Source organism: Salmo salar, chromosome ssa02, assembly GCF_905237065.1.
Source record: "Salmo salar chromosome ssa02, Ssal_v3.1, whole genome shotgun sequence".
Taxonomy (NCBI): Eukaryota; Metazoa; Chordata; class Actinopteri; order Salmoniformes; family Salmonidae; genus Salmo; species Salmo salar.
The window spans coordinates 32,039,288-32,058,031 of record NC_059443.1 but is presented as its reverse complement, the minus strand read 5'-3'; the positions used below and the strand labels follow the sequence as shown (position 1 = coordinate 32,058,031).

The following is an 18,744-nucleotide window of genomic DNA, read 5'->3' as shown; positions in this document are numbered from 1 at the left end:
GTTAGAGAAAAGATCAACCAGAACAGAGATGCATCACTCACCCCCTCAGGTCTAGCTGAGCTCTGGCAGAGATGGAGAGAGACAGACTGACTGGGTTGCTCTTGGAGTTGTCTTTGTTTGAACTGTAAGATAAGAGACACACATGAGTCAGTAAAGATGTTTGGATGTAGAGTCTGCACCATGGCCTGACGATGTATGGTGTGTGTGCATGTGTGCGTGTGTGAGTAAATGAGTGAGTGAGCGTGTGTTTGTGGCGAGGTGAACAGTCAATGTTTTGTCTCGTCTGTTTCCCTGCGGCCATCTGTCTCGACGCTCTTTGTTTGGGAAAGCCACAGAAATCCTCAGAATTCTGACAGAGGTTCCTTTTTACAGTTATGTGTGTCACAGCTCTTCAGCAGTGTGTGTGTGTGTGTGTGTGTGTGTGTGTGTGTGTGTGTGTGTGTGTGTGTGTGTGTGTGTGTGTGTGTATTTGCACGTGTTTGCGTGTGTGTCTGTCACCTGTGGATCTGTAGGTCAAAGTCAATGTGAGGACCGGCATCATCCAGCCTTTGGACAGCAAACCTTAAACCTACAGATACCTGGAGACAGAGACAGTGAGACAAAGAGAGAAGGACAGAGAGAGAGGGACAGAGACAGAAAGAGACGATTCAAAGTCTGTGTCAGTGACATCTGTAAGTGTTCAGTTAAAGCGAGCAGCCTTCTAACCCCATGTTACAGTCTCCCTTTGTTAAAACTAACCAGGACCTGGTCATGGTGTGTGTATCTGGGTTACGTATCTGTATTGTGTGTGTGTGTGTGTCTCAGTTGGAAGATCAGTACAGATCTGTGGGCTGAGACAGACCAGATCCCTTTCCCTCTAGTCTTTAGACCCCAGTTAAACCCCCCTCTACCCTTGCTTAACTCACACCATGTGGAGGGCTTAGTTCATAACCATGAGTATGATAATGGCTTCTTGCATTTGTGTGTGTGTGTGTGTGTATAATAATGTTCTCATGAACAACAGGTCAGACACTAGTCAATGCTGGAAACTCTTAAACACTTGCTAAAACTACAAGGGAGAAGCCTGAGGGTGGAAACTCATTAGGACTCCAGTCAAAGAGACTTTTTTGCACATCAGAGAGAGAAACAGTAAAACTCAACAGAGATGACGAAAGACCAAATGGGTCTTAATCACTGAGGTCCCCAGGCTGAGAGAAAGAGAGAGAGACAGACAGAGTGACCCAAATATATCTCTCTCCCCAAATCTGGAAAACATGTATTTCCTGTCGCTTCTCTCCCATGTTCTGAACAGTGCCACCACCACTATAAAACGGTCTACTCTGGATCTACTGTAAAACCCACCATAGTACAGAGACAGCGTTTGTCAAGGAAATGATCTAATGTATCGACCTGTTCTAATGCATCGACCAGCCATCGACCTGATCTAATGCATCGACCAGCCATCGACCTGATCTAATGCATCGACCAGCCATCGACCTGATCTAATGCATCGACCAGCCATCGCCCTGATCTAATGCATCGACCAGCCATCGCCCTGATCTAATGCATCGACCAGCCATCGCCCTGATCTAATGCATCGACCAGCCATCGACCTGATCTAATGCATCGACCAGCCATCGACCTGATCTAATGCATCGACCAGCCATCGACCTGATCTAATGCATCGACCAGCCATCGACCTGATCTAATGCATCGACCAGCCATCGACCTGATCTAATGCATCGACCAGCCATCGACCTGATCTAATGCATCGACCAGCCATCGACCTGATCTAATGCATCGACCAGCCATCGCCCTGATCTAATGCATCGACCAGCCATCGACCTGATCTAATGCATCGACCAGCCATCGACCTGATCTAATGCATCGACCAGCCATCGACCTGATCTAATGCATCGACCAGCCATCGACCTGTTCTAATGCATCGACCAGCCATCGACCTGATCTAATGCATCGACCAGCCATCGACCTGATCTAATGCACCGACCAGCCATCGACCTGTTCTAATGCACCGACCAGCCATCGACCTGATCTAATGCATCGACCAACCATCGACCTGATCTAATGCACCGACCAGCCATCGACCTGATCTAATGCACCGACCAGCCATCGACCTGATCTAATGCATCGACCAGCCATCGACCTGATCTAATGCATCGACCAGCCATCGACCTGATCTAATGCACCGACCAGCCATCGACCGTGGCTCTGTGACTGTTATCACATTCCTTGATGTAAAGAGAAGGGATTGACGCTGTCGACCAAACTAACAGACAGGTATCTATTTGTTTTTCTGGCCAGTGAGACCTCTGATTGCTCTAAGGCTATATATGGTGTTCCACAGGGCTCTCTGCAGGGGCCGTTTCTGTTCACATTATACATGCTGACCGTCTGGCAGAGGTGGCACAACAGGCTCCAGAGTGGTGTAGCGGAAAACAAAATTCTGAGGCCCTTCGTTTTTCCTGATCTGGTAACCTAACCAGGTAAAACTTTGGACCTTATATGGTATGACGTGATTCATCTGTTTAATATGGGCTATGATGAGACCAGAGTTTTTCTAATCAGGTCACATGGTTTTAAAAAACTCCTGGCCTTGGGGAGGATGAAAACCCTGTCAAACTGCAGCAACCTTGTACTTGTTCATAAGAATTATATTTTAAAGAAAGACTGAGAAAGAAACATGATTGGACAATAAAACACAGGGGTGAGCTTGCTTTATGCAGGTTTGCATCATGTAGTTTGCTTTATTGTGTTTATTTATTATATTATTGTGTTTATATTTAAACTTGGGCTAACCAGGTTACCTAGACATTTTCAATCCAAGAGTTGAAAAAGTCTAGGTAACCTGGTAAGCCCAAGTTTAAATATAAACCAAATGTAATCCCATTCATATTTTTTCACAAACAAATGGTCTACAAATAGCCTACACAACATTACTGCTTCGTTTACCCTGGCCAGAGGAACAGGGCCCATAGTAGACTAGACTATGCAGCTGCTGTTGTTAGTATTCTACAGTTGATCAGACTGAAAAATTGTCTAGCTTCCATGCAACACATCATGTCAGCTTTCTAATGTTTAGGTGTAAAGGCTGCTCCATTTATGTAAGAGTTTTTGCTTGTGTCTGTTGGGAGCGATGTGTTATCAGCTTGCTAAATAAATACCAGAGGGAAGTGGAGAGCGCCTTGAGCTTTATGCCAGCCTGCGCAACCTGCGTTTTCCATTAATCTGATTGGTCAAGACACACAAAGAGCCTGTAGCAGCACTCCGGTGTGAAAGACAAAAAAATTGTGCGCGAGTGACAAATCATGAGGCAAATCGGTCAAAAAAACAGCACCTTTTTTTTTTTTTACACTTTGCATAGATATATTTTATTAAACTAAATCAAAAGTGCTTGAAAAGTGCTGTGGCAAATGCTGCCTTGCCACACATTTTCCGGCATCCCTGCCGTCTGGGATGTTACCCATAAACAGTGTCTGTTTTCACTGCTATGCTTGTTGACCCCAGGAAGAGTAGCTGCTGCTTTGGCACTAGCTAATGGGGATCCTAATAAAATACAAAACATTTTGACAATACACGACCGTTTTAAAGAAACAGGGCGAGACAGTCTGCATTTTAGAGGCTTGACTCAAAAATATTAGAATGGGAAAAAGATACGTTCAAAATGGTCTACAAGCGTTATTCCGGCTGCATGATTAGTAAGCGTGTGTGTGTGTGTGTGTGTATTATATAAAAGCTCATGAATTCCTACAGGTCCAAAGGGGCAAGGGTAAGTATGTATGGGAAACATCTGGTCTGAAGGAGAGCTGACGTGTACACACACGCACAGAAACACACACACTCCTCAACCCCTTGGAGCCCTCTAAAGCCGCGCCCCAGAAGTGAAATCTGATCACATAATTGATTTATCAGAATGCTGTGTGTCGCTTCTAGAGCTAACAAATACCGCTCTCAGGCTCACAACATACACACTTACACACGCATGCACGTAGCCACGTATACACACACACAAACACACAGACACACACAAACACATGCACACACAAACACACACACACAGACAGACAGAGCAGTTACAGAAACACAGGGTAGGGTTACATGTCGGAAGGGACCACTCTTTACTTAACAAAGCCTGTGCTTCCTGGATGTGTCATGCAAGGGGCGAACGGATTAACACACACAGAAAAACCCACAGACAGCTTCAGAGTGTGGGACTCAGTGGGGCACGGGGTATCTGGGTGATCAATCACCATGGTAACTATCAATCAGTGCCACTGTATCTGATTGACAGCTTCCTGTTTGGACAGGAAGTGGTTGTTTCCAAGTAAAGGGGGAGGTCAGTGTGGGTGCATGTACGTGTGTGTATTTTTTTGTGTTCATTGTGTGTGTATGTTGGACTTACTTCTGTTCCAGCAACCATAGGGTTCCCCAGGTCACACACCACCAGTCTGGAGTCATTCACCATCCTGTACTCACAGTTCAACCTGGATAGAGACTGGAGAGGAGAGGAGGGCAGGCAAGAAGAGAGGAGGTGGAAGGGAGAGGGTGGAAGAGGAAGCGAGTGATGAATGTTCTGACAGTAACAACCTCATCCATCTTAGTTCTCTCTCTCTCTCTCTCTCTCTCTCTCTCTCTCTCTCTCTCTCTCTCTCTCTCTCTCTCTCACACTAAGAGTCCTCTAGAGAAAAAACCCTGACATTGTCAACGGGATGTAATGGTAAAGAGGACAGCAAGGCTGTAGGGTCTAGTTGAGCTGGGCTAGGGTCAGTGTGGGGGGTGATAGTGTGTGTGAATGCGTGTTCTCACCTCTATCCTGCGTTCCACTCCTATGTAATCAGCTTCAGGGGGTAGGAGTGTGTGTAGCTCCGTCTCATATGCCCCCTCTCCTTTGTTAACCGCGTTTATGGTCAACAGGACCAGGTTGTCATCCCCGACCACCAGCTCTGTACGGTCCCTGTGTTTGTGTGTGTGTAGGAGAGAGAGAAAAAACAAGTCAATACTATGTCATACAGTAGAGGTCGGTCGGAGTGTGTGTGTGTGTGTGTGTGTGTGTGTGTGTGTGTGTGTGTGTGTGTGTGTGTGTGTGTGTGTGTCTCAGTCAGCAGAGAATGACAGGGTGTTTGTGTTGGGCTGCCATGGCGATAGCATACAGATGGAAACAGTAGAAAAACACACACCACACACACACACACACACACACACACACACACACACACACACACACACACACACACACACACACACACACACACACACACACACACACACTTGCTAATGTAAACAATCAGAGAGTAAACGTCTCTCCTTGCGTGCTGTAACACGGTCCTACCCTTCGTTTGTGTGTGTGTATATGAATGTGTGTGAGTGTGAGCATGTACATATGTTGAAAGTTTACAGGTTGACAAGGACTTTTCTGAATCTTCCCAACATGCCTCACTTGACAGGGCAGGGCACTCCACAAGGTGTAACACACCCCTATATCAGTAAGGTTATTTAACTACTGTATTTAAATGAGACCGTAAATGATTCATGTTGACGTGTATGCTACACATGTTAGATACAGTACATACTTACATGCTTGCAGACAGCTGGAGGTCTGGAATACACTCGTTGTCTTCCCCACAGTCCAGCAGAATATACGCCTGAGAAATAAAGGAGAGAGGGAGAGACCGATGGGGAGAGGGATGGGGAGGGATTTAGGTCTAGTCTAACGGTACTCATATGCTGTAAGTGGTCTTGATTGGATGAGAAGAGCCCACACACACACACACACACACACACACCCTGTTCCTGCAGGAAGGTACTGCTGTAGCGGTTGAGGACAGGGGGGAGGTCCAGGTTGGAAGGAGGAGGGGCTAAACTGTAGTTCAGAGCCAATGAGATGGGAGTCAATTTATCCCTAAACTCATCCTCCTCCTGAGAGTGACAGAGAGAGAGGGGAGGGGGGGGGGAGACACCATGTAACAGAAAGTTTGTTCACTATAACACAATAACTGGTCCAAAAACAGGTTCAGCTGAGTTGACAGATATTTTGAGAGGATCTTGTCCAAACATAGCAAGGATGGAGGCCTCAATTTAAAAAAAAAACTCAAATCCATTATTTGGCAGTGGAGTGTGTTTGACTTACTCGTAGGTAGACAGTGTAGTTCAGGCAGGAGTGTGGACGGCTGTGGCCAAGAGTTAGGACCCCTGTGTGCTGGGGCTGATGGGAATCCAGGAAATGAACTCTCTTTACTCCGCCCCTCACACCTTTCAGATAATCCAGTTGCAGCTCTGCATTCAGGACTGGGAGAAGTGGAGGAGAGAGGGGGATGGAGGGAGAGAGTGAGGAGGGGTTCCATATGGTCCCATCATGTGCGGAAGTGTGTGTGTATTCTCATCTGGTGTGCAGGAGGGAACCCTGTGTATGGTCTACTTTATCACTTTAAGATTCTACAGAGCATCATTAGCCAGTGGAAACAATGCATTCCTACATTCATATAGTTAGCATCTCTAACACTAACTTATACAAAAACCTCTCCCTCCCCCCTCTTCATCCCCAGTCAGAGCTACTTACCTACAGAGTCTGGGATCCCCACACCGCTCACCTTCGCACAAATATCTACCCTGAGACTGGATAACAGAGAGAGAGAGGTAGAGATACATGGGAGATTGAGAGAGGATAAAAACATTTCTCTTCTGTATGTCTGTGTGTGTATGTGTCAATGTGTGTTTGTGTGTGTGCGTGTGTATGCGCTCATTAGATTCCAGGATATTAATGGTGCGGGTCTCCCTCTGTAGGAGTCACTTTCCTGTTCCTGATAGAAGGGACGATAACACACACACACACACACACACACACACACACACACACACACACACACACACACACACACACACACACACACACACACACACACACACACACACACACACACACCAGGGAAATACATACTGGGGTTCTCTAGCAGTGAAATGCCTGTCAACCAGAACCACTCAGGATAGAACAATGAGCACCGATTAGAACAAAAACGTCCTCTTTACCGCTCATCCTCTCAGTCTCCCCAAAACCACCAGAAAAACAACTCAACTGGCCAAAGCTCTCAATAAAACAATTATTCAATAAAAGAAAAAGCAACAGTCCCAGACAGTCCTAAAACCTCCCTAATAGTACATGTGTTGTTGTGTCCTGTCTAGTTCCTCCAGACAGTCCTAAAACCTCCCTAATAGTACATGTGTTGTTGTGTCCTGTCTAGTTCCTCCAGACAGTCCTAAAACCTCCCTAATAGTACGTGTTGTTGTGTCCTGTCTAGTTCCTCCAGACAGTCCTAAACCTCCCTAATAGTACATGTGTTGTTGTGTCCTGTCTAGTTCCTCCAGACAGTCCTAAAACCTCCCTAATAGTACATGTGTTGTTGTGTCCTGTCTAGTTCCTCCAGACAGTCCTAAAACCTCCCTAATAGTACATGTGTTGTTGTGTCCTGTCTAGTTCCTCCAGACAGTCCTAAACCTCCCTAATAGTACATGTGTTGTTGTGTCCTGTCTAGTTCCTCCAGACAGTCCTAAAACCTCCCTAATAGTACATGTGTTGTTGTGTCCTGTCTAGTTCCTCCAGACAGTCCTAAAACCTCCCTAATAGTACATGTGTTGTTGTGTCCTGTCTAGTTCCTCCAGACAGTCCTAAACCTCCCTAATAGTACATGTGTTGTTGTGTCCTGTCTAGTTCCTCCAGACAGTCCTAAAACCTCCCTAATAGTACATGTGTTGTTGTGTCCTGTCTAGTTCCTCCAGACAGTCCTAAAACCTCCCTAATAGTACATGTGTTGTTGTGTCCTGTCTAGTTCCTCCAGACAGTCCTAAAACCTCCCTAATAGTACATGTGTTGTTGTGTCCTGTCTAGTTCCTCCAGACAGTCCTAAAACCTCCCTAATAGTACATGTGTTGTTGTGTCCTGTCTAGTTCCTCCAGACAGTCCTAAACCTCCCTAATAGTACATGTGTTGTTGTGTCCTGTCTAGTTCCTCCAGACAGTCCTAAAACCTCCCTAATAGTACATGTGTTGTTGTGTCCTGTCTAGTTCCTCCAGACAGTCCTAAAACTCCCTAATAGTACATGTGTTGTTGTGTCCTGTCTAGTTCCTCCAGACAGTCCTAAACCTCCCTAATAGTACATGTGTTGTTGTGTCCTGTCTAGTTCCTCCAGACAGTCCTAAAACCTCCCTAATAGTACGTGTTGTTGTGTCCTGTCTAGTTCCTCCAGACAGTCCTAAACCTCCCTAATAGTACATGTGTTGTTGTGTCCTGTCTAGTTCCTCCAGACAGTCCTAAAACCTCCCTAATAGTACATGTGTTGTTGTGTCCGGTCTAGTTCCTCCAGACAGTCCTAAAACCTCCCTAATAGTACATGTGTTGTTGTGTCCTGTCTAGTTCCTCCAGCCAGTCTGATGGTTTATTTCAATCAGCTGGGTTTGTTTTGACTGAATTCCACAGTTTAGTGTTGTCTGTCAATCTGCCTAAACACACCATGTCTCTGTCCCTGCCTATGAAGCACCCTATTGGTCTTATGTCTGTCATTCACTAGGTTGCCATGGTGTACGGTTTCTGGAAAGGTAGGGTATGTGTGTGACTGCTTGTGTGGGTGCGTGTGTGCTTGCGTGCGTGTGTGTACTCACCAGGTTACCATGGTATCAGATTCTGTCAGGAGGCAGGATCGGTCGTCAGGGTTCAGGATTCTAGGAGTCAGGATCATCTCAGCCTCCACTGACACTACAGGACGAGCCCTGCACACACACGCACACACACACAATTCATTTCACCATTGTAAACTAGCAGCCAATCTGATACACGAAACAATGTAGTCTAGCCAATCAGAGAATTCGATATCTTACCTATACACCGACACCTCCCCTTTACCAAATGCTCCCACTATCAGATCTACAGTGAAAGAGAGAAAGACAGAGACAGAGAGAGACAGAGACAGAGAGACAGAGACAGAGACAGAGACAGAGAGAGAGAGAGAGAGAGAGAGAGACTACATGAGCTTCAAAGAACGCCACAGGTGGGACTGATTTCATGGTCTCCAGCAATCTTCATCAAGCCCAGACCTCTCATGTTTTACACACACTGACACATAGATACACACACATACACAAACACATTTAGTCTGTACCAGCTTTGAGTTGTGAATATCACCATTTTCGCAGCACTATTTTGGTTCAGAATGAAACTATCCAAATAGGAACACAGTGTGTGTGTGTGTGTGTGTGTGTGTGTGTGTGTGTGTGTGTGTGTGTGTGTGTCGCAACGGAGAGACCCCACGGCACATTCCAGCTCCATTAGAACGTTCCCATTGGTCCAATCAGATCCCCTCTGCTACACAACAACAACATTCCCTCACTTTACTATAATCATGTGTCTTATACAACCAGTCAGTCTGTAGCAGCCACTTTACTATAATCATGTGTCTTATACAACCAGTCAGTCTGTAGCAGCCACTTTACTAGAATCATGTGTCTTATACAACCAGTCAGTCTGTAGCAGCCACTTTACTATAATCATGTGTCTTATACAACCAGTCAGTCTGTAGCAGCCACTTTACTATAATCATGTCCCTTATACAACCAGTCAGTCTGTAGCAGCCACTTTACTATAATCATGTTTCTTATACAACCAGTCAGTCTGTAGCAGCCACACAACTAGTCCGGTGCTCTACTCAGTTCATGTGTGATTATGTGTTTTGAAGATGAAGAGTCTTAAATGTGTTTTTGTTTAAAATAGAGCTGCACTTTAATGATTGTGCTCACGGGAGACAGAACACGCTCGCAAACACACAGACACACGCTCGCAAACACACACACACACACATGCTCGCACACACGCACACAGACAGTCTGAAACCGCAGTGGGAAAGAGACTTAATCAATACAAGCCTTCCCTGCCAGACACACTAAGCTAAGCTAACACAATGCTAACACAGGACTGACTATAGAATATGCCCCCAACCATAGATCTAGCTAGTCCTGTCACTGGAAGTTCTGAAGCTGATACAGCACTGGGACTGGGGACAGAAGCTAAGATAAGTCATGCTAATATCAATGAGGCTGAGGGTCAGAGGCTAAGCTTACTCATGATAATATATCAATGGGACTGGTTAAGCTCATTAGTTCTGACCTCTGCAGTTCTGTTTGAAAGAGTTCTAAGCTCTCTAGTTCCATTGGTCTAGTGGAGGTCATGAGAAAAATGTGATCAGGACCTATAAGCGTTGATGTGGTTCTGAAGACATATGACAGAGAGGTTGTCTCCAGTTTACTAGAAAGAGTCAAGTTGAGAACTCCTCCTCTAATAGCCTTTTATCTGTTGGGAATATACATCCCTGGCTATCCATCAAATCAAACAGACTAGGTTAAGTCTGATAGAGGGCTAGAGTGTAACACACACAGGCACACCGTTAGTGACATCTGTTTAAATGGTTAAACTATTAGAGTCAAATAAGATCTATTGAGTGTGTGTGTGTGTGTGCGTGCGTGCGTGTGTGTGTGTGTGTGTTTAAGTGAACGTGTGTCGAAATTGAATGTAGGAGTGGTCCATCTGGTTTTGCTGTCAGTGAGGGTGCCTTAGCCTGCTGGTCCTCTGAAACCCCAACATTACACCCTAGCCCCCAGTGTGTGTGTGTGTGTGTGTGTGTGTGTGTGTGTGTGTGTGTGTGTGTGTGTGTGTGTGTGTGTGTGTGTGTGTGTGTGTGTGTGTGTGTGTGTGTGTGTGTTTTCAGGTGTAACAAGGGGCCGGCAGAGAAAGGGGGACCTCTAGCTGTCTGTGGGGTATGGGGGGCAGTTGGAAAGGTAGAGGTGAGGAAGGAAGGAAGGAGGAACGGGGGAAAGAGAGGGAATGAGGAAGAGGGGAAAGAGAGGGAAGAAGGAAGAGGGGCAATGAGGCAAAAGAGGAGGAAAGAGGACAGCAGCTAAAGCACTTGGCCTTTCAACCACAGTCTGTAAGTCATCAAAGCTAAGGTGTCCTTTCAGCAGGCAGATCTAACCACACACACACACACACACACACACACACACACACACACACACACACACACACACACACACACACACACACACACACACACACACACACACACACACACACACTCAAGCAAAAAGTACCGTCCAAACATCAGCTCAGCCTCAGGGACCCAAACTTCCAACAGAAGAATTCCGCTCTCATTCCAAAGTCCTGGATCTGTCCGTCTTACACTCCAGAGAAACCCAACCCCACTACTCCGTAGGTGTAAGTGTGCATACGTGCGTGCCAGTGGAGGCTGCTGAGGGGAAAACGGCTCATAATAATAGCCGGAATGGAGCGAATGGAATGGCATCAAACACCTGGAAACCATGTGTTTGATACCATTCCGCTCCAGTCACAACCAAAATCCTGTCCTCCCCAATTAAGGTGCCGCCAACCTCCTATGGTGCGTGCCTATGTGTGTGTGTGTGTGTGTGTTTGTGTGTGCGTGCCTGTGTGTGTGTGTGTGTGTGTGAGTGCATGTTCCTCCCATAGGTACAGTTGTACCTATGGGTCGGAAGTTTACATACACCTTAGCCAAATACATTTAAACTCAGTTTTTCACAATTCCTGAATTTAATCCTAGTAAAAAATCCCTGTTTTAGGTCAGTTAGGATCACCACTTTACTTTAAGAATGTGAAAGGTCAGAATAATAGTAGAGAAAATTATTTATTTCAGCTTTTATTACTTTCATCACATTCCCAGTGGGTCAGAAGTTTACATACACTTAATTAGTATTTGGTAGCATTGCCTTTAAATTGTATAACTTGGGTCAAACGTTTCGGGTAGCCTTTCACAAGCTTCCCATAATAAGTTGGGTGAATTTTGGGACCATTCCTCCTGACAGAGCTGGTGTAACTGAGTCAGGTTTGTAGGCCTCCTTGCTCGCAAACACTTTTTCAGTTCTGCCCACAAATTCTCTATAGGATTGAGGTCAGGGCTTTGTGATGGCCACTCCAATACCTTGACTTTGTTGTCCTTAAGCCATTTTGCCACAACTTTGGAAGTATGCTTGGGGTCATTGTCCATTTGGAAGACCCATTTGCGACCAAGCTTTAACTTCCTGACTGATGTCTTGAGATGTTGCTTCAATATATTCATATACTTTTCCTTCCTCATGATTCCATCTATTTTGTGAAGTGCACCAGTCCCTCCTGCAGAAAAGCACCCCCACAACATGATGCTGCCACCCCCGTGCTTCACAGTTGGGATGGTGTTCTTCGGCTTGCAAGCCTCCCCCTTTTTCCTCCAAACATAACGATGGTCATTATGGCCAAACAGTTCTATTTTGTTTCATCAGACCAGATGACATTTCTCCAAAAAGTACAATCTTTGTCCCCATGTGCAGTTGCAAACCGTAGTCTGGCTTTTTTATGGCTGAATTGGAGCAGTGGCTTCTTCCTTGCTGAGCGGCCTTTCAGGTTATGTCGATATAGGACTCGTTTTACTGTGGATATAGATACTTTTGTACCTGTTTCCTCCAGCATCTTCACAAGGTCTTTGCTGTTGTTCTGGGATTGATTTGCACTTTTCACACCAAAGTACGTTCATCTCTAGGAGACAGAATGCGTCTCCTTCCTGTTCGGTATGATGGCTGCGTGGTCCCATGGTGTTTATACTTGCGTACTATTGTTTGTACAGATGAACGTGGTACCTTCAGGCGTTTGGAAATTGCTCCTAAGTATGAACCAGACTTGTGGAATTCTACAATCTTTTTTCTGAGGTCTTGGCTGATTTCTTTTGATTTTCCCATGATGTCAAGCAAAGAGGCACTGAGCTTGAAGGTAGGCCTTGAAATACATCCACATGTACACCTCCAATTGACTGAAATTATGTCAATTAGCCTATCAGAAGCTTCTAAAGCCATGACATAATTTCCTGGAATTTTCCAAGCTGTTTAAAGGCACAGTCAATTTAGTGTATGTAAACTTCTGACCCCCTGGAATTGTGATACAGTGAATTATAAGTGAAATAATCTTTCTGTAAACAATTGTTGAAAAAATTACTTGTGTCATGCACAAAGTAGATGTCCTAACTGACTTGCCAAAACTATAGTTTGTTAACAAGAAATTTGTGGAGTGGTTGAAAAACGAGTTTTAATTACTCCAAACTAAGTGTATGTAAACTTCCAACTTCAACTGTACATCTGTACTCCACACCCAGTCGTTCTTTTCCCTCTGAAAAGTGCCACTGACGCAGAGGCTGATTTGGGGTAAATGTACCCTTGGGGTAAATAAAACATAGCCTATGGCCCACTTTCCCCTTCCAAGTCAATCATATTTCCACACTGATAAAAACATGTCTGCCATCACTAATTTGAGGTTAGTACGTGAACACACACACATACAGACACACATTTGGAGTAAGTGTACCTTTGGGGTATGCTGAGTAACTAAACCTCTAGGCTAATCCCGGACTCCCTGCTCTGAGAAATATGGCTGCCATCCAACATTTACACAACCTGTCAACCTGTCAGAGACCGGCTGCTTCAAACTTCTGTATAAGCTCTCTCTTTAGAACCAGTGTTCAGTGTGTCAACTGTCAAAGTGTTCAGTGTGTGTGTTTTATTTTACTTTTATTTAACCAGGTAGGCCAGTTGAGAACAAGTTCTTATTTACAACTGCGACCTGGCCAAGATAAAGCAAATCAGTGCGACAAAAACAACAGAGTTACACATAAACAAACGTACAGTCAATAACACAATAGAAAAAAATCTATGTACAGTGTTTGCAAATGTAGAGAGTAGGGATGTAAGGCAATAAATAGGCCATAGAGGCAAAATAATTACAATTTAGCATTAACACTGGAGTGATAGATGTGCAGATGATGATGTGCAAGTAGAGATACTAGGGTGCAAAAGAGCAAGAGGATAAATAACAATATGGGGATGAGGTAGTTAGGTGTGCTATTTACAGATTGTACCTGTACACAGCCAGTGATCGGTAAGCTGCTCTGACAGCTGATGCTTAAAGTTAGAGAGGGAGATATAAGACTCCAGCTTCAGTGATTTTTGCAATTTGTTCCAGTTATTGGCAGCAGAGAACTGGAAGGAAAGGCGGCTAATGTAAATGTTGGCTTTGGGGATGACCAGTGAAATATACCTGCTGGAGCGCGTGCTATGGGTGGGTGTTGCTATGGTGACCAGTGAGCTGAGATAAGGCGGGGCTTTAACTAGCAAAGTCTTATAGATGACCTGGAGCCAGTGGGTTTGGCAACGAATATGTAGCGAGGGCCAGCCAATGAGAGCATACAGGTCGCAGTGGTGGGTTGTATTTCGGGCTTTGGTGACAAAACGGATGGCACTGTGATAGACTACGTCCAGTTGCTGAGTAGAGTGTTGGAGGCTATTTTGTAAATGACATCGCCGAAGTCAAGGATCGGTAGGATAGTCAGTTTTACGAGGGTATGTTTGGCAGCATGAGTGAAGGAGGCTTTGTTGTGAAATAGGAAGCCGATTCTAGATTTAACTTTGGATTGGAGGTGCTTAATGTGAGTCTGGAAGGAGAGTTTACAGTCTAACCAGACGCCTAGGTATTTGTAGTTGTCCACATATTCTAAGTCAGAACCGTCCAGAGTAGTGATGCTAGTCGGGTGCGCGGGTGTGGGCAACAATCGGTTGAAGAGTATGCATTTAGTTTTACTAGCATTTAAAAGCAGTTGGAGGCCATGGAAGGAGTGTTGTATGGCATTGAAGCTCGTTTTGAGGTTTGTTAACACAGTGTCCAAAGAAGGGCTAGATATATACAGAATGGTGTCGTCTGCGTAGAGGTGGATCAGAGGATCACCAGCAGCAAGAGCGACATCATTGATATATACAGAGAAAAGAGTCGGCCCGAGAATTTAACCCTGTGGCACCCCCATAGAGACTGCCAGAGGTCCAGATAACAGGCCCTCCGATTTGACACACTGAACTCTATCTGAGAAGTAGTTGGTGAACCAGGCGAGGCAGTCATTTGAGAAGCCAAGGCTATTGAGTCTGCCGATAAGAATGCGGTGGTTGACAGAGTCGAAAGCCTTGGCCAGGTTGATGAAGACGGCTACACAGTACTGTCTTTTATTGGTGGCGGTTATGATATCGTTTAGGACCTTGAGCGTGGCTGAGGTGCACCCATGACCAGCTCTTCTCCACAGCTTGCATAGTGGAGAAGGTATGGTGGGATTCGAAATAGTTGGTGATCTGTTTGTTAATTTAGCTTTCCAAGATTTTAGAAAGGCAGGGCAGGATGGATATAGGTCTATAACAGTTTGGGTCTAGAGTGTCTCCCCCTTTGAAGAGGGGGATGACCGCGGCAGCTTTCCAATCTTTGTGTATCTCAGACGATTCGAAAGAGAGGTTGAACAGGCTAGTAATAGGGGTTTCAACAATTTCGGCTGATAATTATAGAAAGAGAGGGTCCAGATTGTCTAACCCGGCTGATTTGCAGGGATCCAGATTTTTCAAAACATCAGCTGTTCTTGATTTGGGTGAAGGAGAAGCGGGGGGGTGGGGGGGCTTGGGCAAGTTGCTGCAGTGGGGGCTGAGCTGTTGGCCGGGGTAGGGGTAGCCAGGTGGAAAGCATGGCCAGCCCAAAGAAAGATGTTTATTGAAATTATCGATTATCATAGATTTATTGGTGGTGACAGTGTTTATTAGCCTCAGTGCAGTGGGCAGCTGGGAGGAGGTGCTCTTATTCTCCATGGACTTTACAGTGTCCCAAAACTTTTTGGAATTAGTGATACAGGATGCAAATTTCTGCTTGAAAAAGCTAGCCTTAGCTTTCGTAACTGACAGAGTAATTTATTCTTGACTTCCCTGAAAAGTTGCATATCGCAGGGGCTATTTGATGCTAATGCAGAACACCACAGGATGTTTTTTGTGCTGGTCAAGGGCAGTCAAGTCTGGGGTGAACCAAGGGCTATATCTGTTCTTAGTTCTACATTTTTTGAATGAGGCATGCTTATTTAAGATGTCGAGGAAAGCACTTTTTAAGAGCAACCAGGCATCTTCTACAGACGGGATGAGGTCAATATCCTTCCAGGATACCCGGGCCAGGTCAATTAGAAAGGACTGCTTGCTGAAATGTTTTAGGGAGCGTTTGACAGTGATGAGGGGTGGTCGTTTGACCGCAGACCCATCACGCACGCAGGCAATGAGGCAGTGATCGCTGAGATCCTGGTTGAAGGTGTATTTAGAGGGCAAGTTTGTCAGGATGATATCTAAGAGGGTGCCAATGGTTACGGATTTGGGGTTGCACCTGGTAGGTTCCTTGCACCTGGTAGGTTCCTTAATAATAGGGAATAATGCTTAGATTGTAGGACGGCCAGGGTGTTAAGCATATCCCAGTTTAGGTCACCTAACAGTACGAACTCTGAAGATAGATGGGGGGCAATCAATTCACATATGGTGTCCAGGGCACAGCTGGGGGCTGAAGGGGGTCTATAACAAGCGGCAACGGTGAGAGACTTGTTTCTGGAAAGTAGAAGCTCGAATTGTTTGGGCACAGACCTGGATAGTACGACAGAACTCTGCAGGCTATCTCTGCAGTAGATTGCAACTCCGCCCCCTTTGGCTGTTCTATCTTGTCGGAAGATGTTATAGTTAGGGATGGAAATTTCTGGATTTTGGTGGCCTTCCCAAGCCATGATTCAGACACGGCTAGGTCATCAGGGTTGGCGGAGTGTGCTAAAGCAGTGAATAAAATAAACTTAGGGAGGAGGCTTTTAATGTTAACATGCATGAAACCAAGGCTTTTACAGTTACAGAAGTCAACAAATGACAGCGCCTGGGGAATGGTAGTGGTGCTGGGGGCTGCAGGGCCTGGGTTAACCTCTACATCACCAGAGGAACAGAGGAGGACTAGGATAAGGGTACAGCTAAAGGCTATAAGAACTGGTCGTCTAGTGCGTTCGGAACAGAGAGTGAAAGGAGCAGATTTCTGGGCGCAGAAGAATAGATTCAAGGCATAATGTACAGACAAGGGTATGGTAGGATGTGAGTACAGTGGAGGTAAACCTAGGCATTGAGTGACGATGAGAGAGGTTTTGTCTCTAGAGGCACCAGTTAAGCCAGGTGAGGTCCCCGCATGTGTGGGGGGTGGAACAAAAGAGCTATCTAAGGCATATTGGGCAGGGCTAGGGGCTCTACCATGAAATAAGACAATAATCACTAACCAGAACAGCAATAGACAAGGCATATTGACATTAGGGAGAGGTATGTGTAGCCGAGTGATCATAGGGTCCAATGAGTAGCACTAGATGAGTCAGGGAGCCAATTCCGTAGTCACGCCGATTCAGACAGCTAGCGGGCCGGGGCTAGCAGATGGGCATCCGGCGACGTCGCAACGGAAGAGCCTGTTGAGACCACCTCGGACGGTTGCATCAGCATACCAGTCGTGATAGATCGGCGGGGCTCCGTGTCGGCAGTAAAGGGTCCAGGCCAATTGCCAAAAGAAGTATTGTAGCCCAAGAATTGGCTGGTGGACCTCTTTGGCTAGCTGGGAGATGGGCATAGCTTGTGGCTAAAGCTCTAGGCTAACTGGTGCTTGCTTCGGGACAGAGACGTTAGCCAGGAGTAGCCACTCGGATAGCAATTAGCTAGCTATGATGATCCGGTGTAAAGGTTCAACGCTTGCGGTAGGAATCCAGAGATGTGGTAGAGAAAAAGCAGTCCAATATGATCTGGGTTGATATCGCGCTATGCAGACTGGCAGGAATTAACCGGGTTGAGGCTGGCTGATGTTCGACTTAACGGTGAGGACCGCTAGCAGTGGCTAACTGACTACTAGCTAGTAGCTAGTTAGCTGGCTAGCTTCTGATGGGTGTTCTGGTTCTAAAGTATAAAAATAGCAGATCCGTACCACATTGGGTGAGGCGGGTTGCAGGAGAGTGTACTCAGTCCGTAGATGGAAAGTGAGATTAAAATATATACAAAATATAAATGAAGAAAAATATATATACATGGGACAGGACAAGACAAAGACACACGTCCGACTGCTACAACATCTTGGATTGTGTGTGTGTTGTGTGTGTTTTCTGTTCAGTAGAGCTGAGTCAGTGTGATTGCTGATTGGCAAGTTAAATATCTACAGCTTTTGACCTCTGACCTTACAGCTGAACATCCCTGCCCTCAGGCCATCTGACCCCTGACACACACACAACTGCCCTTAACCTTAACCCTAGGAGTGGGAACAGCAGAGCTTCCCAGTGTCAATGTGTGTCTAGCATGATATAACCTCTGTGTACCAGGGACACCTCCTGCTGTTTCTGACTGACTGTTCTCTCTGACTGACCCAGTCACTTCTCCAGGGTTTAGTTTAATAGGAACACTTCTTCCAAGAAGCTAATGAGTAACTTTGTTGTGAAAAACGTCAAAACCTGTGTTGCCTCTGAGAGATGGCACCTAGACTTGAGCTCAGTGGGTTAATGCAGTCTTGAGGAAGGCTGACAATATAGGTTTGATACCCAGCTGGACACATGAGTCCCTGGTAGAGATACATGTCTGTAGAGTATCCATCAGGAACACTGATCCATCTCTCTAATCCTCCTTCCATTCTCTCTCTAAGAGTAAGATGGGTTTTGTACCTATGGGATCATAAAACTTCACCTATAGAAACAGACATCATACGCACACACAAACATATGCACAGAAACACACCGTGTAACAGGCACACAGACTCCTTAGCTGTCCTCTCATAATGATGACACCTTTGAACAGTGTGACTTTACTAACATATTAATGACA

General features: G+C 45.6%; 1 protein-coding gene across 1 annotated transcript in view; it reads right to left on the bottom strand.

The window, feature by feature from the left end:
* The window catches only part of itga8 (integrin, alpha 8), a 65,716-nt gene that overhangs the window by 19,938 nt on the left and 27,034 nt on the right, over nt 1-18,744 (bottom strand). Inside the window, exons 14-23 of the mRNA XM_045702369.1 lie at nt 8,863-8,908; nt 8,647-8,754; nt 6,554-6,609; nt 6,125-6,282; nt 5,781-5,913; nt 5,572-5,638; nt 4,804-4,951; nt 4,400-4,492; nt 499-578; nt 42-122 (exon numbers count right to left, since the gene is read on the bottom strand). Coding sequence (XP_045558325.1) covers nt 42-122; nt 499-578; nt 4,400-4,492; nt 4,804-4,951; nt 5,572-5,638; nt 5,781-5,913; nt 6,125-6,282; nt 6,554-6,609; nt 8,647-8,754; nt 8,863-8,908 — 970 coding nt within the window. The remainder of the gene's footprint in view (nt 1-41; nt 123-498; nt 579-4,399; nt 4,493-4,803; nt 4,952-5,571; nt 5,639-5,780; nt 5,914-6,124; nt 6,283-6,553; nt 6,610-8,646; nt 8,755-8,862; nt 8,909-18,744) is intronic.